A 25,236-nucleotide genomic window follows, 5' to 3' on the forward strand; every position below is an offset into this window, starting at 1 on the left:
CTAGGATGTCCGCAGGTCCACCACCAGGGCATTCTGACAGAAAAGAGAAGACATAGAACCTCAAGTAAGAAAGGCCTCTTTGCCTAAATTTCTGTGGAGATGGGTGCTTGGGATGGGCTTCATTCCACTCACTAGAGGACCTGCCACCTGCTGTGGGACCTGTGCTCAAGAAAGCAATGGAGCCTTGCTTTTGGGGTCCTGGGGACAGAGTGGAAGAAGGGAATAAGAAGGGCCTGGACTCCTACCATCTGCCCCAGGGCATCCTGTAATAAACAGAGGAGTTGAGTCACGGGCACACACACGCACACGCACACACACACACACACACACACACACACACACACACACACACACCCCTCTGCCCCAGCCTCTGGGAATGGCCTGGTTGGCTCGATGGCAGATGTCCAAGCTGGACACCACAATCCACTAAGAAAAGAGGAAGGGTGTACAAAGACGAAGGTTTCTGTTCAATTAGGCAGTCTGTTTCTAGAGCAACCAACCCACAATCTTTCCCTGCCCTCTTAGGATTTCATTTAGACCTATTCCCTACGAAACAAAGAACCAGAGCCTAGGGGCTCAGTCACATGCATAAGCAACCCTGAGATTTATCGCAGTGTCTGTGGGCCTCCTCTAAAGGCTACTTTCATATTTCTGCTCCTGGCTCTGTCTCTAACCTGCTGTGTGACCTTAGGTTTTCTTTCTATGAAGCTTCAATATCTTCTCTGAAAAAAAAAGTGAGAATAATAATACCTGACCTGGCTCCTTTGCACAAAGCAATGTGTGAACTAGAAGCACAGAAAGAGGGGACCACTGAGATTTCTGGGACCAGGATTATCCATGGTGTTTTTAATCAGTGCCTTAGCCAAACATAGATATCCCCTCTGGTTCACTCTGATTCAGGGAGACAGTATGGAGTTGTGGAAAGACTTCAGGCCCCTTGGCCATCAGAGGAAAAGCCAGAGAGGCATCAAGAAGGAATGTGACTTCCCCAAAGTCAAACAACCAAAGCTAGGACTTCAAGCTAGGCCTGATTCCTAGGTGGTGCTTCATTCCCTAGGCAAAAGGCTGCTCTTTAGTCTGGGAAGGGGTTACAGTGTGGTGGGGAGGGGAAAGGAATTTGAAACCTGCCTTTCCTTTGTGTCAGTCCAGTCCTCTTAGCTCTCCCCCTCCCAACTTTAGAGATAAGGCAGACAGGAAGCAGAGAGAGCCTTGACGCATACCTCCACAATGGCCAGCTCTGATTGGGCATACTTCATGCCCAGGAAGTCTGGTAGGGGGAACCCAACTTCGAGCACACCTGAAAAAGTCAAGAGGATACTTTCAGCAGGGGCCAAAACTAGGAATGAATTAGGGAGAAAAGGAGAGTCATCTTAGGGTATGGGCTGAAGTCAAGGAGATTCAACATTTCTATAGCATTTAAAGCTCCTAAAATATACAATTTTGAACTGGAAGGAAACTCAGAGGTCATCCAATCCTCCATTTTACAGATGAGGAAACTGAGACCCAGACAGTTTAAGTAATTTGACCAAGATCATGCCACTAGCAAGTATCTGAGACAGGATTTGAACCCATATCTTCCTGACTCCAACTCCAATACTCTAACCACTATACCATAATACCTTGCAAAGCATTTTTCTCATGACAACATTATGATGTAGGCAGGATGAGGATTATTACCCCCATTTTGCATATGGGGAAGTTGAGGTTTTAGAAGATTTAGGTCATGCCAAGGTCACACAGTCTTATGTATCCTGACTAATCCAGGCTCCTGAATTCCAGTCCAGAGTTCTTGCTGCTGTTGTTGTCTCTGGGTGTGATGTTTAAGGTGCTAAGACTAAGACTTGTTTCCCCAGGAGCTTATCATTGCTCCCACCCGTACTCATCTTGGCACATTCAAAGACAATGAACAGGCAAGACCTTTGACCACAGTAACATCTCCACTGCCCAGGGTCCCTTTCTGCCCTCTCACCACCAACATTAATCAGCTGCCCCATGGGAAAAGCAAAATGCCCTTCGGCCCTCACCATTGATGGCTGGTACATAAGCCTCTTGGAGTAAACTAGTTAAAAATTTTTTCAGCTTTTTCTCCTGCAAGAAACAAACATAGGGTATCAGAAAACTATGACTTTGAAAATAAAATGTCAGAGGGACAAGTGATCTTAGAAATCACTTAGTGAAACTCTCATTTTATAGATAGGAAACCTGGGACCCTTCGCCATTTTCTATTGGCCATACCCCCATACAAAGGATGGAGATACAGTCTGGCCTTCATTCTAGATACCCAATCGCAGAAGGTAATAGAACAGAGACCTTGATTGGATTGAGCCCTGGGAGGAAGAAGGTGAAGGCTCTCTGAATATGACAGGGCCCTGAGACCTTTTGGAAAACTGAAAACTAGGGCAAGGCTGCACTGCTCTGGGGTCCTGGGGCTTTGCAAGAAGGTGTTCCCCTCCACAGGAAGCCTCCTTTCAGCAACTAGGGCTTACCTTTGTTTGCCTGAGCTGACATGAGGTTCGTAAAAACAAAGTATCACAGATTCAGCACAGAAAGGGTCCCTTAGAGGTCATTTTGTCCAATCTCCTTGTTTTACGGAAGAGGAAACTAAGGCCCAAAGAGCCCTGCCCAAGGTCACATAGGTAGTATGGGCCAGAGCCAGCATTCAGACCCAGGTCTGCTGACTGCATCTCCAGTGTTTTGTCCACTGTACCAGGAGCAGTTACCACTTTGAGTACTGCCATGGCTATGCATGCTAATGTTAGAGGAATGCTCCATACTCCACAAACCCAGTTAATGTAACTAACAGGATCCTCTACACCAGAAATCTTTAACCGGAGGTCTGACAATTTGGTTTTTTTTTTTAATATTTTAAAGACTATATTTCAAAATAATTGGTTTTCTTATAATCCTATGTATTTAAAAAATCTTATGTATTTTATTTTATGCATATAAAACCATTGTTCTGAGAAGAAGGCTGTAGGTTTTATGAGACAGCTAACGGGGTCCATGAAATAAGAAATGTTAAGAATCTCTGATTCACAACCTGACTCCTTTATCAGGGAGAATGCCTCTTTGCCTGAGCATTTTATTAGTTCCATTCACTGGGGTTGAGGAGTTGGGAATATCTCCCTTACACTAGCAAGCACAAACTTGGCTCATCCACCCCTGGATGCCATCTGTGCTGAGGATAGCATCTCCCACCAGCCAGTAGGTAGATATCTCTTCCAAAAAGCTGTCAAGGAGTAAGAGGATCACATCTACTGCTGGTTATTACCCATTGTCTTGGCATGCTAACCTTCTCAGAAGATGGAGGGGAAGGACCCTCTTGTTTGACATAGTAAGGGTTTGGCAAGGTCCTACCATCTTAGGGAACAAATTGACATTTGTATGGTGACCTGAAGCTGCTAGGGCTGCTGAGGGAGAGAAAGGGAGAGGGGATGGTTGGGAGAACTTGTTCCTTCTTCTCTGGTGAAATAAGTGCTCAGCCACTGGTTTGGGGTAGGGTCATCCTGTCTCCAGTGTGTCCTGGAGAGTGGGGTCCTATTTGCATATCCAGAATGTTCTCCCTTCTCTACTCTACCTACTGACCTCTCTAGCTTTCTTTAAGTCCCAACTAAAATCCCATCTTTTACTACAAGCCTTCCCCAACCCATCTTAATTCTAGTGCCTTACCTCTGTTAATTATTTCCTATTTATCCTGCATATAACTTGCTTTGTATATATTTGTTTGCATATCATCTCTCTCATTAGATTGTAAGGTCCTTGAGGGCAGGACTATCTTTTGACTCTTTTTGTCTACTCAGCTCTTAGCACAGTGCCTGGCACATAGTAAGTGTTTAATAAATGTTGATTAGTTGATTGACTAGGAGTTAGAAGTCCCTGCAAACAGTCCTGGATGCATAAAACCACCAGTAGGTCAGTGTTTTGAGACAAGAATAGGCTACAGATTTCTGCCTTTGCCCGCAAACAAAGAGTGCTAGCCATGGTAATAAGAGCTGGTCACTAATGTCATTAGTTCACGAAGCCCAGGTACTCAGTGCTAAGGAAGTCAAGGTTTTGTGCCCATTGTTTCCCAACTATTTTATCTTATCCCTCTCTTGCCCTCCACCAAAGAAAAAAAGAAAGAAAGAAAATAGCCTCAAGGATGTTGAACACAGAGAAAAATGGGAAGTGCTGTTGGCATGCAGCTGATTCACAACCCAACCCTTCCTTTCCTGATGACAGCAGGGAGTCAATAGAGTTCACTAGCACCTGACTAGACCTGATCTAGTGGTCTAGTCTGACCACTTGTCTCTGCTTTGGCACAGCAGGTTATTGTTCTATCAAGCATGTCGGCAGAAACCAACGCAAAACGAAATGAGCCAAAGCAGGAAAACAATACATACAATGACAAGAGTGTAAATGGAAGGAAAAACATTGAAACCATATGCTATGTAATTATAATGACCAAATTTGACCCTGAAAAAGAAACAGAAGAATGTAATTCTTTCTCTTCTTTGTAAAGGTGAGCAACTATGGGATGTGGAATGCTGCACGTTGTCAAATCAAGTCAAGCATTGATTAAGTACCTACTTTATGCCAAGAACTATACTAGGCACTGTCAAACTCAGTTGATGCATTGATAAGTTTTGATGAATTGATTTCTTTTCTCTTTTTTTTAGTCTGTGTTATAAGGAATGACTGTGATTGGAAGAGGAGGAGGAAAAGGAAGAGGAAATGTGTGTGTGTGTGTGTGGGTGGGTGGGTGGGTGTGTATGTGTATGAAAGAAAATTAAGGTGATATAAAACATGAGATAATGCAAAATTTTAAAATAAAAACATGTCAGATTTGTTCCATGGTCAGGATATTCACTGGACTAGGGAACATGGGAAATTCACTACCCACTATTGAACAATTTGTACAAAGACTTCTGTCTCCTCAGACAAGAGGCCATTTGAGTCTGGGTCCAGGGAACTAAGTGTCATCTATGTGCTACTGGGAAAAGGGGGACATCTCATAAGAAATCCATGAGTCTATGAAGAGGAGGGAACCAGAGGAGGGAACTGTTATAAAGTGCTCAGATTGATTAAGGGAATTCAGCACTGCTGATATCCAACTTTAGACTGTACCAGGTTGGCTCTAGTCTAACAGCCGCCCTGTCACCTCCTATTTTTTACTACTTACAGGTAATAACCCAGGAAGAATTAAGGTCCCCCACAGATTCTATTCCCAGGCAACTCATAAACATGTATCATTGTTTATAAGGTCCTAGGCATGTGTACAGGAGCGGGTCAGGGGACTTAAGGAAGAGTGCAGATGGCTTCATGAAAACCTATCCCCACTACTACTTAGTTACTGTTTCTACTTTCAGGACCCTTCTTTTCATTAACCAAGTTAGAACAAAGTTATCCCTATGGGTTTCTCATGGCTACATGGTATCCAATAATAATAAAAGTTTGAACATTTGCAAAGTGTTTTAAATACATTATATCATTGGAGTCTCACAACCCCACAAATTAGATGCTACTGTCAGGATTATCCTCATTGTACAGAGAAATTGAGTGATTCGTTCATAGTCACCTAAGCTGGTATTAGAAGCAAGATTTGAATACTCCTCACTCCAATTCCAATATGCTCTCCATCATAGCACATCACCTCCCCCATATAAAGTAAGATAAGATGGAATTTTTGTGCATTTACCTTAAAGGATCCAATGGAAGAAGACACCACAGAAAGGTCCAGCAATCTGCAAAGAAGAAAGAGAAGCCAGTTAGAGGTAGGAAAGGGAGATTTGGGCAGCCTGGGAAACAGGGACATCTGTTTCAGAAAAAAAGGCTAAAACATGGCAGGAGGTTGTGAAGACCAATTCCAGGGCCCCCAAAAGGGCCTAGGTTCAGTCTGGGAGGGCTCTTGCTAACAAGAAGCCTGAACTAGAGAGATACCAAGGCTGATAGCTTTCTGTTTTAGATCCTCCTATAACCACACACTCTACAGCCATGGCCATGAGGCCATTTGCTCTTCAGGGGCAAAGATTTGCATCTTCTCTTCTTCCTGAGTGTGTCTCCCCACCTCCCACCACGAATAACTAGGGTAGAATCGGTTTAACCTACCCAGGATGCTCGGTGCTAATTCTTTTTATTAAGGTCTCATTTTCTTTCCCCTGTGCAGCAACATTGTGTGTGTGTATACCTCAGTGTAACATTATATCTGAGTGTGGCATATGTGACCATAAGCTATATATCATGCACTTCATGTATATCATGTGTATATTTCATGTATAGCTTGGGTGAATGTATATTACATATATATACAGCCTCCAGAGTGTCTTGTGTGTTCATTTCACTTGTGTCAAGTAACATATGAGGGCATATCCATATGCCTAGTATATCAAGTAATAGTGTGTTCTTTGAGTGAGTGAATATTATACATTTCACAGACAAATGTGTTCTGGGGGTATGTCATGGGTGAGTGTCATGCAGCTACTTGTAACATTTGTCCTTGTGCATATTTGCCAAAGAGGATGGTCTTGCCCCAGAGTGAATGATCCCCACTTACTTGTTCATGGATGTGGCCATATGCACCTTGTCTTCACTCAATGAGTATTGAATGTCCAGGCTGACGTGCTACCCGTGGCAAAGAATAGTAAGTCAGTCCAAGAGCATGGCACTTTTCAAACATGTTAACCCTTTCTGATATATGCTCAAGCATGCCTTTCTCCTTGACTCTCAACTCCAATAGACAGAACCAGCCTTCAGGTAAGTGCATATACTTCAAGATCTCCCCCCTCCCAGTTTCCACCAGGAGCAAAGATATGGGGAGGCAGCAAGTGGGAAGGAGGGAGGTGACTCTTCAGCTAGAGCTAACAAAGACCCAAGGCCCATATGCACACAATTTGTTCATTTTGTCACACCTTTCTTATCAGTCTCCAGGGCCCTTCCTTCCCATTTCTGCTACTTCCCATTTCTACTAAGCTAATTTTCTCCAACTGCTCAATCCCTACAAAATAGTCTAGAATGTTCATTTTAATCAATGAAACAAGGTTAAAAATGTTTGGGAGAGGGATAGGAAACATACAATATGGTTTGCCTGGGTCCTGTCAATAAAGATGAATTCAAATCATAGATTTATAGAACATCAGAGTTAGAAGGGACTTTAGAAACCATCCAACCCAACCATTTCCTGCTCTTTGTCTGTTCAAGTCCAAGATCAAGTAAGATCATCATTCATTTTCCAAATCCCCATACCCTCAGCCCCATGATCTCACCAGTTAAGGATTCCATCTCTATGGTTCCTTTTGCCCTGCAAAGCAACTAGCACAATTCTAGGTAGTTTCTAAATATTTTTCAAATGATAGAGTGATCTTTATCTCTCCTGAACTCTGTCTATACCATGGCCAACTCAGTCTGGTTGCCCACTCATCAAATCTCCAGTCCCCTGGACAGGGGCCTCTGAGGACATCTCATCCAATATCTATATCCCTTTTCTGTCTTCTCTACAACTTCCCCCATAAGGGGTCATCCAGAATCTCCATAAAAACCTCCGGTGGTGGGGAACTGATCACTACTTCCAAGGCAAACATTCCATTGTTGGATAGGTTGATTAGGAAGTTCTTCCTAATATCAAGTTAAAATCGGCCTCCTTATAACTTCCACCAGCTAATCCTAGTTCTGCCTTCTAGGACCAAGTGGATCAAGTCTAATCTCTCTTCTCTATGAGAGAGTCTTTTAGATATCTGAAGGTGCCAATCATGTTGTCTCACATGGAGCCATTAAGACAATTTAAATCAGATCATATCATCAATTGCCCAATAATTGACCTCTAGTAATTGACCAGTTACAAAGAGAGACAGGGCGTGTTAGTGAAAGAGAAATGGCTTGAATACTCACAATTTCTAGAACAAACATTGAGGAAGGACTCAACTTGTGAGGAACAGCAAACATCTCTACTGTGCCATGGAGGTGCAGCTGGCTCTTGCCTGGCTTCATGATGTCTTTGGGGGGCTTATTGATTCTGATTTGGGTCATCAAAGGCACTGATTTGTGATAAGCCTTACCAACCTGTAGGAATTGGAGATACTCTCTTCAAGACAAACTCTGTGGCTATCAGCCTTGTTCGAAGTGGAGGAAAATTCCTCATCACTGTTTTTACATGGGACAAAGGAAGTGTATCATTCAAATTTTTTTTTGTTTCTCCTTGTACACAGACATCAGAAAATGGAGAAAATGTTTCCCTTATTTTTCCACAGTCACATTCTATAAAACCACCTCCAGCCACCTTTTCCAAATAAGACATAGACAGTAAGCTGCTATTGTGACAGTCTGTTCACTTCTGATGCCCTTAGCACCATTACCTTCTCTTGGACCAAAGGGCCAGTAAAGAATGCTATTGATCTGTTGGTCCAACACCAATAGACTGGTGGTAGAACAAGTGTGATAAATGAATTTGAGAAAAATTCGGTGTGCTGGGGTGATATTTCACCTAAAATTTTTTAGCTTGCTGGTTTAAAAAAAAAATCTCCTCACATCTCCTAGAAATAAAAAAAAACACCCATACTAACAATATGTTATCAAAAGGATTTTCATCTTACTTCATCTGATTCTGCATTATGGCAACTCTCTTGGCAGCTTGGCCCTGGGAATGTGCTTATAGCATTTCAAATCTAATCTCAGGCATAAAATGTCTTCACCAGCCCCCTTCCCTCTCCTCCACAAGGCGGGAGGAGAGGCACAAAGGAGGTAGTTTGGCATGATAGAAGGATGGCTTTTAAGTCAGAAAAACCAGGTTCAAATCTTAGCTCTGATATTTACTATGTTTAAGTCATTTAACCTATTTTACTCTCACTTTCCTCATCTGTAAGATGAGAGGACTGGGTAAGCTGTTCCACTAAGGTTCCTTCAAGTTCTCAATCTATAGTTCTCTGACCTCTCTAGGTCTCTCTCTCTTCATCTATAGAATGCCTGTACTACTTAGCTCATGGAGTTGTGGTCAGGAAAATGCTTTGGAAAACTTACAGAAAAGTGAACTATGAAGGCCTCCCTCAGCCAGTTTTGTGGGAAAGGGGGCACTGATTTTTTTTTTCCATTTGGCCCAATCTAGGCAGTCAGAGCCTGGTAAAATGACTCACCCGAGGCACAAAGCGAGATAGTGTTTTGGTCATGTGTGGGGGAAGCTTGCCAATCTGTAAAACAAAAACAAAATCCCAATTTGACAAATCTTTATGACACACCATCTATGAATACTGTACTCAGCACTGATAGATTAAAAAAAAATGAAGAAGCCAGGGTCCCAGCCCTCAGAAAACTCAAACAGGAGAAGGAATGGCTGTCACTAAAGGTGGAGGGAACCCCAAGAGACACGGACCACAAGGCCCTAGACCGGGGTTGGGAACCTGTGGCCTTGAGGTCTCAGGTGGCCTACTAGGTCCTTGGATGTGGTCTTTTGACTGAGTCCAAGCTTTACAGAACAAATCCTTTAATTAAAGGTTACCTCCCCCGCCCCGCCCCAGACCCTTTAGACTGAAAGGAAAGTAGCCTCCTGGATGTGGCCAGGAGTAGGGCCAGGATCATGGAGAGGGAGTAGAAAGTAACTCACAGTTTTGCCTTTGATGTCCACATCAAAAGATTTCTGTAGGAGGGTGAACTCAGCAGTGAAGAATGCTGCAGAGAGCACCAGCTGGGATGAACCATCTGGGTAGTCTTCTGGGACTGTGACAGCAGCTCCATCTTCAGGCAGAGCAATGGTATCACCCTCTTCTCGCTGGACTACAGGCTGTACAGTTGGGCATGGAATACATGGACATTCATTCAGCCTCAAGAATAATTAACTCTTGTTTCTCAGTTATACACACTGATGTTAAGGGCAGCTAGGTGGTGCTATAGTGCGCAGAGTGCCAAGCCTAGAGTGAGTAAGACTCCTCTTCCTGGGTTCAAATCTTGTCTCAGACAAGCAATTTAACCCTGTTTGCCTCAGAGAAATGGCAAACCACTCCAGTGTCTTTGCCAAGAAAACCCCAAAATGGGTTCATAAAGAGATAGGCACAAGTGAAATAACTGAACTGATGCTAAATAGCAAATCATTAGAAAGTCTTTGAATACTAAAATTATAACATTCAAGAGATCTTAGCTTTGGAGGTGGAAGGGACCTTTGAGGTCATTCTGCCGAACCCCTCATTTCAGTCAAAGAAACCTAGGCCCCACAAGGCCAAGTGGCCTATCCAAGAGCATACAGGTAGTAAGGTAGTTAGGTAGTAGGTAGTAGGTATTACTTACAGATTGTAAGAGGCAGAGCCAGGAATTAAACCCAAGCCCTGGGACTCTGTAGCCTCACTGCCTCCATATCATCTCATCCATCCCTCTCAAATTTGCTGTTTCATTGTCACGAGAATCAGTGTGACACAGTGGAAAGAGTGTTAGGTTAGGAGTCAAGAGACATGGGTTCTAGTCGTGGCTATACCACTGAATTACTATGTGACCCTGGGCAAGTCACTTCCTTTCCCAGGCATCAGCTTCTCCATTTGTGAAATGAGGAAGAGGCAGCTAGATGGCGTAGTGGATAGAGCACTGGCCCTGGAGTCAGGAGGACCTGAGTTCAAATCTAGCCTTAGACACTTGACACATATTAGCTGTGCGACACTGGGCAAATCACTTAAGCCTGATTGCCTAGCCAAAGAAAAAAGACATGAGGAAGTTCACTTAGATGGTCTATAAGGTCCATCTCAGTTCTGACATTATATGTTCTAAGATCCCTTCCAGATCTAAAGTTATTATTACATGAATATTCCCCAAATCACAGGTGTGATAGCTAGGAGGAACATAACATTAATGTTAATAGGTTATTGATGTATTTTTCTCTTTTTTTGGATTGAACTTGTGATTTCATTGGTATGGGGAACTTCCATGAGGAGACACTGAGAAAACAGATCGGCAACTGCTTTGTAACTAATGGTCTTAGAGAGTTGTCTGGACTCTGAAAAGTTAGGTGACTTGCCCAGAATCACATAGCCCATACATATCAAGAATAGCACTTGAACCTAGTCTTCCTGACTCCGTAGGATCATAGAAACATAGATCATAGGAGAATAGATCTAGGGCTGGAAGAAGTCATCAGGTTTAGCCCACTCAGTCTGTAGATAAGGAAACTGAGATCTAAAGAGTATCTGGCCCAGACTGGCCTAGAATCACACAGATAATAAGGTGAGATTCTAACCCAGGTCTTCTTATTTCCAAGTTTGACTCTCTACTCATTATAGGATGCTGCTTCCTGTTCATTTATGTCATATTACATGCATCAATACTTCAGGGACACATGATTCCATCCATGTGGACATTTCCTTCACTGACACTGATCCCTTTTTTCTCAAGTCTCCTCTAGCACCCGACAGTCAAGCCACAAGAATTGTTATGGCCAAATCATCCATTGCCCTGTAGGCTGATTCTGCTGGGCTGGTGCTTGGACGGCAAGTACTCTGAGGCCCTCTGCTTGAGATCTTGCTAGTTGGCTGGTAGATATTATGTTGTAGTGTCACATGGCTTTTGAGGGTCCTGTGTCACTTTTCATGTCATGAAGAAGCATTAGAAGAGGGGAGGAAGCTCATATTCTACCATATCATTATCATATTCATGATTTCTGTACAGCTATCACTCATTTTTTTATTCCACTAATCTATTTGGTCCTTACAACAGCCCTGTGAGGTGGAGAGTGAGCTATTTTCCTCATTTTATAGATGAAGCAAACAACTTGGTTTAATAGTTCTAGGTGCCCAAGACCTCAGTCCTTTCTCATTCAATCCCAGGGCAGAACTACCATGAAAGTGATTGTTATAAAACAAGGGCTTTTAACTTGGGGTCCATAAACATTTTTTAATATTTTAAGAACCACAATTTCAATGTTAAAAGTTTCCTTTGTGATTCTATTTTATTTTATGAGTTTAAAAACATCATTCTGAGAAGGAATCTCTAGGCCTCACCAGACTGCCCTGGGGGCCGTGACCAAAAAAATAAAAAAAGATTAAGAATCCCAGTTCTAAAAGAAACCCTGATCATCTCTCTCCTTCCCTCTAGACTTCTCATATCATTTCTGAGTCTCACCGAGGTTGACACATGACAGGTAGAAATGTGATCTCTTAAAGCCAAAAGCTACCAACGAGGCCTGTTAGACATTCAGCCCAGTATAGGGGATGAACCACTAATTTATCCCGTGCCAAAAAAGTTTTGTTCTCCTCCTCCATAGCTACTAGTGCCCAGCTGTGGTTCTGGCCACAGAGTCCTATCTATCCAGCTTAGAAAGGTCCCAGCCCCACTTGAGCACTTACACTGAAATCCACTTCTATGTAGCTTGCTGTGGTGGTTGGGGTGCCTGTAAGGATGTACTTGATGCTTCCCGCCTCACCCACAGGCATCGGATCTGTGGGAGAGAGACACAGAATACAACATCAGAGAGCCCTGAATAAGGGATGTAGGGAACTGACTAGGTTTATAAGAGATAGCCCTGAGGATGTCCAAATTTCACCATTTGGTTCAGGGATGGGGCCATCATTGGGAAAAAAATCCACCAGCCCTCAAAGGTGGAAACACTTCGTTCAGGAAACGACCCATCATAGGGTAAAAAGTTGTAGATTAGCAATCCACAAAAGCTAGCTTCTTGTCCTGACTCTCTTGCTATGTGACCTTAAGCAAGTCACTTTCATTCTTCAGACCTCATCATGTTCCTCTATAAAACTAGAATTGAAATCAATGACCCCCAAAATCCTTTCCACCTCTAATATTCTATGACTCCATTTCCCAGCTGAATAATAATAATAATAGTAATAATAATAACAACAACAACATACCCGTGAGGTGAGTCCACTTCTGGTTCACATACTCAAGGACTGTATCTATTGCAGGACACATCTGAGAAAGAGAAAATAACTCAAGAGAAAGAACAGTCAGATCCCCTGTCATGGGCCAAAGGTGGTGGGCAGATGTTCACAAGTACCCCAGAGCCCTGCCCCAGAAGCCCAGGGACCTGCTGCTCTGCCTGGTTCTAATATTAACATCCTCCAGGATTTGGAACATCTTTTCCACACTTTGGCCTTCAGTTTTCTCTTCTATAAGATGAAGGAATTGTAATAGGTCAATGCTAACACCTTTTTGGCTCTGCACCTGCTTTCTACCCCTGCTTTCCACCTCTAAGAATAATAATCAAATTAATATTAGCATTGCTACTGAAAGGGGCACAACTTACTGCCTTCTGGCTCTACTCACAATCTCAGTGACTCCCTAAACCAAAATTCCCTTCCCTGACCAACACTCCCCTTTATATGTTTCATTGTACTATTAGAATGCAAGCTTCTTGAGTGCAAAGAGTGTATTACTTTTACACCTAGAATATAGTAATGCCTGGCACATAGTAGGAGCTTCATAAATGCTGATTAATTGATGGATTGATTGATCAGGTCCGGGAAAACCCAGTGTAATGAGAACTCAAACTTACTTACCATGCCAGGGAGAATCTTCTGGAGTGTGCTATCCAGGAACTTGTTGACCACTTTAGGAAGCATGCTAAACAGAGGTACAAGGAAACCAATGGTTAAGGAAGAAAAGGATGGACAGAAGGCGAGGAAGATGGAGGTAAAGGAGGACAGGAACAAGTAAAACAATCAGTAAATAAATGAGCATCAGCAAAAGAATGAATGAATAAGAGAAAAATGAATGGATGGAATAAGTAAATAGAGAAAGTGAGTGAATGAGTGAATAAATGAGTAAATGAATGTAATGAGTAAATGGCTGAAATTGTGAATGGGTGGGTGAGCAATCCACCATTTTGACTGAATGAAAAAAAATGAACAGAAAATAAAAAGAAACAGGGAGTACTAGTGTACCATCAGATAACACAGTAATAGGATTGTTGTTTATGTCTGTTGAATATGAAAAATACCCTTTTCTGTGGGAAGAATAAGAAGTAGAATGATTTGATGCTAAATTTAGGCCTCTAGGCCAAGGCAGAAAGTGAGAAGGATAGCTGCAGATCCTTCTGCCAATCCCTTACTCCAGGCCCTGAAGAGAACCAACACCCATGCTTAGGGCCAATGCAACAGACCCTGCCAGACCAGAAAGAGCTCAGAGCATCTGCCAATGTGGATTCCTTGGCCACAAAGGCAGCAAACCAGGGCCCCTGGGCCAAATCTCCAGAACAAGCCCCTGTCAACTGGTAGCTCAACACTCACTTGCTGGGCAGGTTGGTTTTGACGCTGACCAGAATGATCTGACATCCTTCACTCTGGAACATGGGCAGCCCTGTGGCCTCATCCTGCTGCAGCCGGTTAGTGGCTGTGATGTTCACAACCACAATGATTTCCATAGTGCCACCTATAAAGCTGAGGAGGGAAAGGATAGATTTCCTGGAATCACGTGCAAAGACACTGAATCTACATCAAGCAACCAAAATACTGGAATGTCAGACATGTAAGAGGCCTCTGTTTAGTCCAACCTCTTCATGTTGTAGATGAGGAAGCTGAGGCCCAGACTGGTTAAGGGATTTGCCCAAAGTAATACCGTATGTTATGACAAAGCCAAGATTAAAACCCAGTGTGTGACTCTTAGTTCAGGGTTGTTGTTTTTTATTGTTGTTCAGTCTTTTTCAGTCACGTCTGATTCTTCATTACCCCACTTGGGGTTTTCTTGGCAAAGACACTGGAATGGTTTATCATTTCCTTCTCCAGCTCATTTTATAGATGAGGAACTGAGACAAACAGGGTTAAGTGACTTGCCCAGGGTCACAAAGCTAGGAAGTGTCTGAGGCCAGATTTAAACTCAGGAAGATGGATCTTCCCAACTCCAGGTCCAGCACACTATCGACTACGCCACCTAGCTGCCCCTCCAATTCAGGGGAGCATCTATTATATATGGGAACATTTTTGATTGGGTTGTTTCTTTTCATAGCAGTCTTAAAAGTCAATCTGAATAATCCAGACACATCTGGAAGAGCATAAAGTTTAGGTAGATAAATTGGAATTCATTTCTAATGCCCATAAGTGTGATGGAAACTATAGCTTTGAGGGGAGGTGATGGGATATATTAAAGATATGGTGTATCTAGAATCTAGCTCTAAGATCTAGGCTCAGCTCTACCACCCACTTCTTGCATGGTTGAGTGCAAATCATGGAACTTTAGGGTATTGCTATAAAATGGGAATATAAATCTAGAGTCCCTGGTGAAGGGCCCCTAGAAAACATCTAGTTCAACCCTTTTATTTTACAAGTGAGGTTCATAGAAAAAAAATGATTTACCCAGAGGTTACACACCCAATGGCCACATGACAAAACCAAGATGCAACCCCAGGTCTTTGGACCCCAACTCTGGAGGCAGCATGATCTAGTGAGTAGGGCACTGGACTTGGAGTCCAGAAGACCTATGTTCAAATCTTACCTCCGACATTCACTAGTTGTGTGACCCTGCACACATTACTTAACTTGTGTGTGCCTCAGTATCCTCATCTGTAAAATGGAATAATTGGAATCCTAAGGTCATTTCTAGTTCTAAATCTATGAGCCTATGACTCTTTCTACTATGTTATATAGCCATTATGCATGCACAATTTATATATGCGTACACATACATATACAGTTTCCTAGTTTAATTCCTTCCATAAGACTGATCCTCTCTCTTATCATATGCCTATGCTACACCCTGTAGGTCATCTAGCCCTGTCCAGTGCTTCTACTTCTGCTTACACAGTTTGCATCCCACCTCTAAGTGACAGGTTCCATAAGGCCTATGCAGTTTGAAGAGCTTCAGGCCCCTGAAGGAAAGGACAACCTGTCAGGGAATGTGTCCCAGCTCCCACCACTCACCTCTTCCCTGTGATGGTGATCTTGGTAGACACACACTGGAAAATTCCTACACCTGGCAGAAAGTCCAGTGTGATGATAGGAGGCGTGACTTCTTTCACCTTCATACTAGGAAGATGAGTGAGAAAGAGTGATATAAGTGTCAACATACAAGAAAAAAAAAAAGCAAGGCTGAGACTTAGGAGACCTGGATTCTAATTCAAGCTCTGCCGCTGATTTACTGTGTGACCTTGGACAAGTCATTGTTCCTCTCTGAGTCTATGTTTCTAGCTCTGAGTAAATGAAGGGAATACATGACGTCTAAGGTCCTCTTCTGCTCTGACATTCTATGTTCAATGTTCTAAGGTTCCCTCTAGCTTTAAATTTCTATCTTCCATCTCCTAAGGTCCTTCCCAGTTCTGATATTCTGTGTTCTAAGCTCTCCTTGAACCTTGCTGCCTCTCTCAGGACATGAGATGACCACAGATCATTTTGATAACCCCATCCTGCCCCAGAGCTCCTTCCCATTTCCCAGGACATCTTCACCCAAGTCCCATCCTCCTCCCCATTGCTCCACCCTTGTCCCAGCACTCACTCTGTCATGCCCTTAATCGCCTTGACCCCAGCCTTCTTCTGGCTAGCCATGGCTGCCATTTTTTCCAATATCTGACTCTCAGCCATGGCATCCTTCACAGCTAGAAGAGGTCCCAGAGAGATAGCATTCAGTAAGATCTTGCTGTTTCTGTCCCTGAATGCCCAGTCACCCCAGAATACCCTCCCCCATCCTTTGAACATATCCAATCCAACCCATGCTTTATATTTCCACTCAAATTCCTCTTTCTCTATGGAAGCAAAGGCCAAGTTTAACATAAGCCACAGGTCATACTTTTCCTGTTCACTATGCAGCAGGCCTAAAGGAATGTCTGCCCTAATCACTAGGGGACTTTGTTGTTGTTAATTAACCTTTATATGGGTATGAGTCTTTCTGCATCAGATTGTGAGCTGTCCCCAGGTAGGACACCAGGCAGCAATGTGGTAGAGTAGATAGCATGTATTGGACTTTGAGTCAGGCTGACCTGGGTTCAAATCCTGCTTCAGACAGTTGTTAGCTGTGTAAACACGGGCAAATCAATCAGCTTCTCTAACTGTCTGATGGCCTGTTTCAGGGTTCAAAGGAGATCATCTTTATATGAAGCATTTTGCAAAATCAATATAAATCTTGGCTATTCTCATTCTTTTCTCTCCTGAATGTCATCACAGGGCAACCACATGATGCAAACACACCTATAGCTTCATTAAGTGACTGATGCATAAAAGAAGGGAAGTGACTATTTTGGGGATCATCAAGGAATAAACCCCACCCCTCCACCATCATCTATGCACAGGACAACTTGCTTGGCTCTGTTTTCTTTCACATTCTTCTCATTTGTCTCTTTTATTCTTCCTTTATCTATGAGAATACTGGAAATGAGGTCAAAGTCAATACAAGAAAGTTCTCTAGCCATTGATACTTGATCCCTGCCAAGATGGACGCCTAAGCCTGGTCACATGCCTTGCCCCATAACCCCAGTCCTCAAATTAAGTCTAGTCCCTTTCCTAGGGACAGCCCAAAACTTATCTGCACTGAGCCCTGACCCCTGACCCCAAGCCCAGAATAATCTCTAATCTTTGGGCTCTGACCCTGGCACTAGGCTGAGTTCTACTCTTGAGCCCAGACTGAGCCCCTAACCCTAGGTCCAGTCCCAGACTGAGCTCAACCCCCACCCTTGACTGAGCCCTGATCTTGGCCCCAGCCTAAGCCCTGACCCCAACTCTAACCCTAAATCAGCTACAGACTGAGTGACCTGACTCCAGACCCAAACTAACTGCTAACCCTGATGATAAGCTGGGAATGAAGGACCAAGAATAAAGCATCTAGTGATTTAAAGTTCTAGCCAATGCCATCATAATGAGCTTTATGTGTAGATGGAGTGGGTGGTTGCCTATTTGAGAGAATGTGAGAGACACCAAGAAGGCTCCCCACCCCTACCACACACCTCATATATCTCATCCTGACACCTGCCAAAGGTACAAGGGGAAACTATGTTATAGAATTCAAGACTAATTCCCCCTAGAAGGAGGCCCATCCTGAGCTTTTATCAGTCATTTATACCTAAGTATAAATGAATTTGTAAGAGACTTTTGTTTGTCTATGAGCTGTGCCTTTGAGGGGAAGAGAAAAAAAAAGGAAATCATGTAACCCAGGACACTTCAGAAGAACAACCTAGGGTATGCCACCATGGAGATCCCTACAGAGTGAGGACTGACTCACCCCAGCCCAGATGTTCACTCACCTTTGTTCATGAACTCCATTCCCAACTTCAGCAGAGCCCCTGGATCGGCCCTCAAGGGCATTAGCAATGTACATGAGATGAGGCAAAGAATCCTCAGCATGGTTGGACACCTGCAAATGAGATGGCTACTGAGCCTAGATGTAGTGTCCTGGAATTTGGCCTGGGCTGGCCCAGGAAATGTGGAGCTATCCACCCTCAACCCAAGGTTCTCCCTTCAAACCATTTCCCACAGAATCCCAAGAGTCCTCAGAACCTTGCCAGCAATTCAGCTCTGAATCTTGTGATCCTAAGTATTAACAGAGTACCCACTCTGTGGGTGCTTTGTGACTAAGAGAATGACAGGGCCATTGACAGGAACAGGGAGGTTAAAAGAGATCACTTTTGGGAGAAGAGGATTAACACAATTCGGTTGCTGTCACTGTCTTCTCCTGGCACCTACGGGTAAGGGGGGATTGAAATGAGTCTTCTGATCTGGGCAACATCAAGTAAGTGACTCCACCTATAAATACCTCACCCCAATTCTCACTCATCATATAGGATTCCTTCTTCTATACCATTACTTTTGTATGCCATTCATTGTACTTAGAGATCAGCTGTGGGTACACATCAACCCTCACCCCTGAAGCATCTGACTCTAACCCTCATCTCAAACCCTATCTCCTAAGGCTATTGTTCCCTTATAGGACTTTCCATTCCAGTCAGTCTGTGCTATACAATATCCCGTTGTATAATCCCCAAGTGAACTCATTCTTCCCTGCCTTTGCTTATGCTGCTTCTCCTCTGTGGAATGCCTTCCTCACCGCTATCCCATCCTGCTTTTTTAGGTCCTATTCATCCCTCAAGACATTCTTCATCTCCTTTATAAAACTTCTCCTTGTAGCCCCAACCTTCAAGGATCATTCCTTGTTTGATTCACTCAGGAACTTTTACGGTTCTTATCTGGGCACTGAGCATAAACTGCCCCGTATTATTAGAAAGCATTGATCACTATATGACTTTGGAAGAAATCACTCCCCCTCCCTCTCACCCCACCCTTCCAGACCTCGATTTCCTCAGGTGCGCAGTGAAAGGGAGTTCATCTGGATGGTCTTTGAGGGCCCTTCTCTCTCTAACATGCTATGGTCCATCCTGACTTCTCCTCAACCTGACTGAAAGTCACTCAAGGACAAGGATTGTTGTTTTATCTCCCACACTGCCAATTATCAGCTAAGTAAATATTTCCACTGAAGACAGACTTTATGATTGGAAAATTGAGGAGAGGTTTGGGGAGACCAGGATTAGGAGAAATTGGACCTGTGAATTCAATGACATGGGGAAATCCTGATGTGAAAATCACTCCACTAGGGCAGATTAGCAACTCATCTGTACCTTAATAGTTTTAGAGATAACTGGGGCTTGAGTGACTTGCCCAGGGTCAAAAAACATGTATGCATCAGAGACAGGATTTGAACCCAGATCTTCTGAATTTCTAGGCCAGTCATCCACTATGCCATGCTATTTCTTATTTGGCCTTTAGTTCTAGAAAATGTTTAGGATGTCTTGTTTCCAGGTCAATTTGTCACCACTGAATGAACATCTAGAGAATGAGGTCTTCAGTAATTGGAACTACTCTTACCTTGACATGTCCTTAGAATGTGGAAGTCCTCTACGTAGCCAGCCTGAACCCTCTTGTTCTTTTCCTCTGTGGTGCTAAGGGAGAAGAAGGCTATTTATACTTGAACATGATTAGCTGTGGGGATAATGAGAGGGTTGATAAGCATGCAGATAATTATCAAACTAAAACAACAGACTCAGTTCTGTAGTGGTTTTTTACCCTTTCCGATGTAAATAGAATTCTATGTTCTGAGAACTGAAGGAGACCCCTGAGGTCCCTAGACAAACTTCTTTCCAATACATGAATCCCTTAGCCAACATGCCTCTATTTGAGAACCTCCAGTGATAGGGAGTTCACTATATCCTCAGGCAGCGCATTCCACTTTAAGGCAGCTCTGATTATTAAGAAGGGTTTCATTATATTAAGACAAAATCAACTTCCTTGTAACTCCTACCCACTGGTCCTGGTTTGGTCCTCTAGAGCCAGGCAGAATAAATCAATACCTCTTCATCATAATGGTCTTTCAGATACTTAACAGTTATAATTATGGAAAATGGGGGACCAACCTAGGGCAATGATGGTTCTAGGGCCATTTGGGGTGGCCCAGAGTGACTTGGCAGTAAACTAGAGAGTAGGAAATGGAAGTTCTAAAAGCATAATGTAGGATAGAGCAGAGGATGATGGGACAACATAGCTGGGGCCCAAATAGTAAGGCTCAGCAGGCCATCCAAACATAGGCTAAGCAGGCTGCATCCCAACATTCAGTCATTTGGGGGTGTTTCAAGAAGTCAATCTCAAACATAATAGCACAAAGAGAACTGCACAGGGAGTAATGGGACCTGAGATTTGCCACTAAACTCACTGTGTCACCTTGGACAAGTCACATCCCTTCTTAGTTTCCTCATCAACAAATGAAGTGGTTAGACTAATCTCTAAGGTCCCCTTCAACTCTTACGTTCTGGGTTCTATCCTAAGGTCTCTTCCAGACCTAATACTTTATCTTCTACATTCCAAGATCCCTTCCAGTTTGAAGATTCCAAGACTCTCTATAAATGTTGTGGATTGGGGAGACTACCTACCTCACCCTGGATAAGTAGGAGATAACAGATCTGAAAGGAAAAGTCTCTGTGTCTCCCTGTCTTCTCCCTAAAAGGATCTACTAAGGTTGAATGTCTCTTACTTTATTATCCTTTAGATAAAGGACAGCAATAGAATTGCCTCCAGGAGAGTGAATGGAGGCAGAAGTTCTACACTGATGGAAAGGAAGTGACCAGAAGGAGAATTCAAAAGAACATTTCTGATAATAGCTCACTTATTGTTTTTAGCACTTTCAGGTTTATAAAGTGCTTTCCTCACAACCAAGCTCCTTGGGGGCAGGGATTTTTGAGTTGGATGGTAGATGGATTATTATCCTCATTTTACTGCAGAGAAACTGAGGCACAAACAAGTTAAGTGATTCATCTGTGGTCACACAGAGAATATTTGCCAGAACCAGGTCTCAAACTTAAGCCTTGTACCCTCAAACCCAGTGCTATTTCTGTGGCTATTCTCTGCCTTCTAAAAGAGACAAAGTTTTGTGGAGTTTGTTCACTAAGAAAAAAAAATAGGTTTTACAAAGAGAAATGTATCATGGTATGCTGGAAGAGGCTGAAACTGAGAGAAGGATTAGCCAGGACTTAGTGAAAGCTGTAAAAAACCATCCCAGTCACTGGATTCTGAATCTATTCTGTGTCTATGGATGGATGGATTACCTAACTATAGGTAGTCTGTCCCTACATAGTCAGTGTCTGAAGTACAATAGTCACTGATTCCTCCAAAAGATTGGCTGGGGCAACGGTTCCTGTACCCCTTGGCAGTATGGAGAAGCACATGGAGCCCTTCTCAGAGGAGTGTTTTCAAATGCATAAAATAAAATAGGATTACAAAGGAAACTAATCATATGGAAATTAAAATGTAATTTTTTCCCCATCCAAGTTCATAGACCCCCCTAGAATCTGTCCATTAATCAGATTAGGAATCCATGGGCTAGAGGGATGAGCTGGCTGGATGGCTCACTACTAAGGAGAGAACCAGGTTAAGAGGGTTTTTTTTTCAGGCAATTGGGGTTAAGTGACTTGCCCAGGGTCACACAGCTAGTAAGTGTCAAGTGTTTGGTCTCAGGCCAGACTTGAACTCAGGTACTCCTGACTTCAGGGCCGGTGCTCTATCCACTGTGCCACCTAGCTGTCCTGAGAGGGGTTCTTAGAAAGCTCCCTAGTACAGCCCTAGGGAATGACAGTGAAGGCAGCATAAGCAGGAGAGAGAGAACTGGCCCAGGAAAAAAAGACCAAAGTTTTAAGTCTGGCTTGTGTCACTCACTAGTTATATGACCTCAGGCAAATCTTTGAACTTCCTTCATCTTCAGTTTCCTCATCTGTAAAATGGAACCAATAACACTTGCTGGATCTCCCTCACAGGATTGCCATAAGGACCAATTCAATTCAATGAATATCTATAAAGCATCTATTAAGTGAAAAATGCTATGTTAGGCTCTGGGTCTGCAAAGACAAAAACAAAATGATCCCTGCTCTCAAGGAGCTTACTTACACTCTACTGGTAGGATGTAGTATGTAAACCAATAAATCATTATAGAGGACATAAAAAGTTTAAGTATTCTCAATTTTTTCAATTAAATTCAAAAAAATTAAAATGCAATTGATTTTTTTCAATAAAAAAACTTTCAATTTAAGTATTTTCAAGAGAGAACAATGGGTTGGAATCAGGAATGGCCTAGTGTCAGAGGTAGCATCTGAGCCACACTTCAAAGGTAGCTAAGGATTTGAATAAGTAAAGTGAGAAAAGAGAGCATTCCAGATGTGGGAGAACACCTGTGCAAAGAGATGGATCCTCATAGGTAAGAGAAACAGGAGACAGTGTGCAAGAAGAGTGACAGTGCATTAAAGTACTAGGCATGAGGGAGGGATGATTGTTAGATCCTCCCCAATTCAACAAGTATTTATTAAATGCCTTCTGTGAGAAAAGGTACCAAGCTAGAGATACAAACACACAAGTGTGTGTGTGTGTGTGTGTGTGTGTGTGTGTGACAATTGGAGGAGGAGGAAGAGGCAGAGGAAAGAGGGAGACAGAGAAAAGGAGAGGACAATGGGAGGGAGGGGAGGAGAGAAGAGAGGAGATAAGACAAGAGGGGGGAGACAAGAGAAAAGAGAGGAGACAAGGGAGAAGAGAAGGAGAATAGAGAGAGACAGAAGACAGAGAAGAGAGAGAGAAAGGAGAGAATGAGAAAAGAGAGAGGAGAGAAAGAGAAGAGAGAAAAAGAGGAGACAAGAGAGACAAAAGAGAAGAGAGAGGGAGAGGAAGAGAGAGAGAAAGAGAGACAGAGAGACAGAGAGAGAGAGATGGGGAGAGAATGAACCCTAATGAAGATAGGAACCTGGAAGGGCTTCCTAAAAAGAGATGGCACATGGTCTGAACCTTGAAAGAAGTTAGGGGATTCCAAGAGACAAAAGTGGGAAGGGAAGGCAGCCCAGGCATGAAAGATGGTCTGTGTGGAGATAAAGAAGCAGTAGCCAGAATAAACACACATGGCAAGAACATAAAGGTCAAGAGTTTATGTTTTGCCGAAAAGGCACTGCAGTTTCTTGAACAGGGCAAGGACATGGTCAGACTTCTGCTTTAGTAAGATTATTCTGGCAACTGAGTGAAGGATAGATTAAAGAGGGCAGATCCTTGAAGCTGGGAGTCCAGGCAAGAGGTGTTGAGGTTCTGAACTAAGGTGGTTCTGGTGGGGTGAGGAGAGGAGAGCCAAAATGGGAGATTTGTTATAGAAATATAATTGACAAGACTTGGCAAGTAATTGGGTATAGGATGTGAGAAGAAAGAGTTGTTTCAAAAAGTCTGGAAGCGTTTCGAATCAGCATGACTAGAAGGATTAAGTTATACCTCTTTCATACATATAAATATATATCTATGTATATATGTGTGTGTGTGTGTGTGTATGTGTGTGTGTATGCACACACATACAAGTATGCATGTTCTTCTTGTTTGGCCACTTCCATTTGTCCAATTCTTCATGACCCCATTGGGATTTTCTTGGCAAAAAAGCTGAAGTGGTTTGCCATTTCCTTCTCCAACTCATTTTACACATGAGGAAACTGAGGCAAACAGCATTAAGTGACTTGCCCAGAGTCACATAGCTAATAAGTGTCTGAGGAAAGATTTGAACTCAAGGGAGATGAATCTTCAGACCCAGCACTCTATACACTGTGTCACCTACCTACCTAGAGAGGTATATGTATGTATGTGTGTATATATATATACATATGTATGTGTGTGAATATATATATATAATATATGTATGTGTGTGTGTATATATATATATAATTTAGAAACTTTCTTCTGATCTACTTGTCCACATTTCATAATTGGATAGGATCTTAGGACATAGAATGTTAAAACTGAAAATAATCTTATCATATAGAATGTCAGAACTGCAAAGGACCTTTAGAACATGGAATGGGAGAGTTGGAAGGAACTTTAGAACACAGGGAGTCAGACCTGGAAGGGATCTGATTACATGAAGTAGCAGAGATAAAAGGATCATCAGAGATGATCCAGTCCAACCCCATCATTTTTACAGAATGTATCAGCGGTAGAACTCAGGTCCCTGACTTCCAGGCCAGAGCCCTTCCCCCTACACTTAATTGTCTACCATGACAAGCAAGTATTGACTTTAGGCTGCCTGGGCTTTGAAAATGCAAGAAACACACACATATATGCAGAGGTTCCTCATCTATGTGCCTTTTTCAAGGACAAGCCTGTCCTTTTCCTCTGAGAGATGGACCTGAGATGGTGAGACTGAGAAGGTGGAGCAGCAAAAGTCTCAGAAGGACCCTGCCCAGTTGAAGGCAGGCTCATAACTCTGAGACTCAACCTTCTCCAGTCCAACCCCAGTTTGTCTAGCCCTAGCCCTGAATCCCTGATGCCAGCCAGCAAGATAGAATCATTGGCTTATCCACTTGGCTTCTCTGCCCTGCCATACCACTAAACCTCAAAAGCCTTAGCAGTCCTCAAAACCACAACCTGCCAGGAGGCTGCTTCCTAAGTCCCAAACACACTGAGCCAGCTGAACACAGGCAACCCTATACCTTTCCTTTTAGCATAAGCTATGGGAGAGGAACAATGGAGAGGGATCTATGGAACCTGGAGACTTAAATTCCAGTCTGGACTTTGACACTCGTGACCTCAAGCAACTTACTTCCCCCACTCAGTTACAGTTTTCTCATCTATAAAATAAAGGGTATTGCACTGCCATCTCTAAAAGGCCCTTCCAGACTTGAAGCTATTTTCCATCTACAGCACTGATGTTTGATGCTCTGTATGTACAGACTGCTTTCCCCTATTGGAATGTAAGGGCAGGAAATGTTTTGCTTTTGTCTTTTAATCTCTACACCTAAAACACTACCAGGCACATGATTGACTTTTAATAAGAGCTTGATGGATTGATTGAAAATCCTTCCATGCTCTG

The 25,236-nt window shown here is 43.0% G+C and overlaps 1 protein-coding gene and 1 pseudogene across 1 annotated transcript; one reads left to right on the forward strand and one right to left on the reverse strand.

Moving 5' to 3' along the window:
• BPIFB6 (BPI fold containing family B member 6) lies at positions 1–18,218 on the reverse strand. The gene is made up of 15 exons (XM_027868017.1): positions 18,119–18,218; positions 16,381–16,480; positions 15,810–15,914; positions 14,184–14,333; positions 13,455–13,518; positions 12,807–12,867; positions 12,288–12,379; positions 9,569–9,745; positions 9,102–9,155; positions 7,864–8,034; positions 6,533–6,600; positions 5,678–5,723; positions 2,025–2,088; positions 1,221–1,297; positions 1–33 (listed from the first exon to the last, which is right to left on the reverse strand). Exons 1-15 carry the CDS (start codon positions 18,216–18,218, stop codon positions 1–3), a joined length of 1,362 nt encoding a protein of 453 aa, XP_027723818.1.
• Positions 18,217–25,236, forward strand: part of LOC114047225 — a 12,933-nt pseudogene continuing 5,913 nt past the window's right edge.

Source organism: Vombatus ursinus, unplaced genomic scaffold (assembly GCF_900497805.2).
Source record: "Vombatus ursinus unplaced genomic scaffold, bare-nosed wombat genome assembly UNPS02014786.1, whole genome shotgun sequence".
Lineage (NCBI taxonomy): Eukaryota > Metazoa > Chordata > Mammalia > Diprotodontia > Vombatidae > Vombatus > Vombatus ursinus.

What these genes read in the sequence shown, in the direction of transcription:
- BPIFB6 (XM_027868017.1), bottom strand. Translation starts at nt 18,218, where the DNA reads ATGCTGAGGATTCTTTGCCTCATCTCATGTACATTGCTAATGCCCTTG. An exon ending in AGAAGATTCTCCCTGGCATG is followed by an intron (nt 12,868 to 13,454) that starts GTAAGTAAGTTT and finishes TCTCTTTCTCAG; the next exon opens with ATGTGTCCTGCAATAGATAC. An exon ending in CTTCCATTGGATCCTTTAAG is followed by an intron (nt 2,089 to 5,677) that starts GTAAATGCACAA and finishes TGTTTCTTGCAG; the next exon opens with GAGAAAAAGCTGAAAAAATT.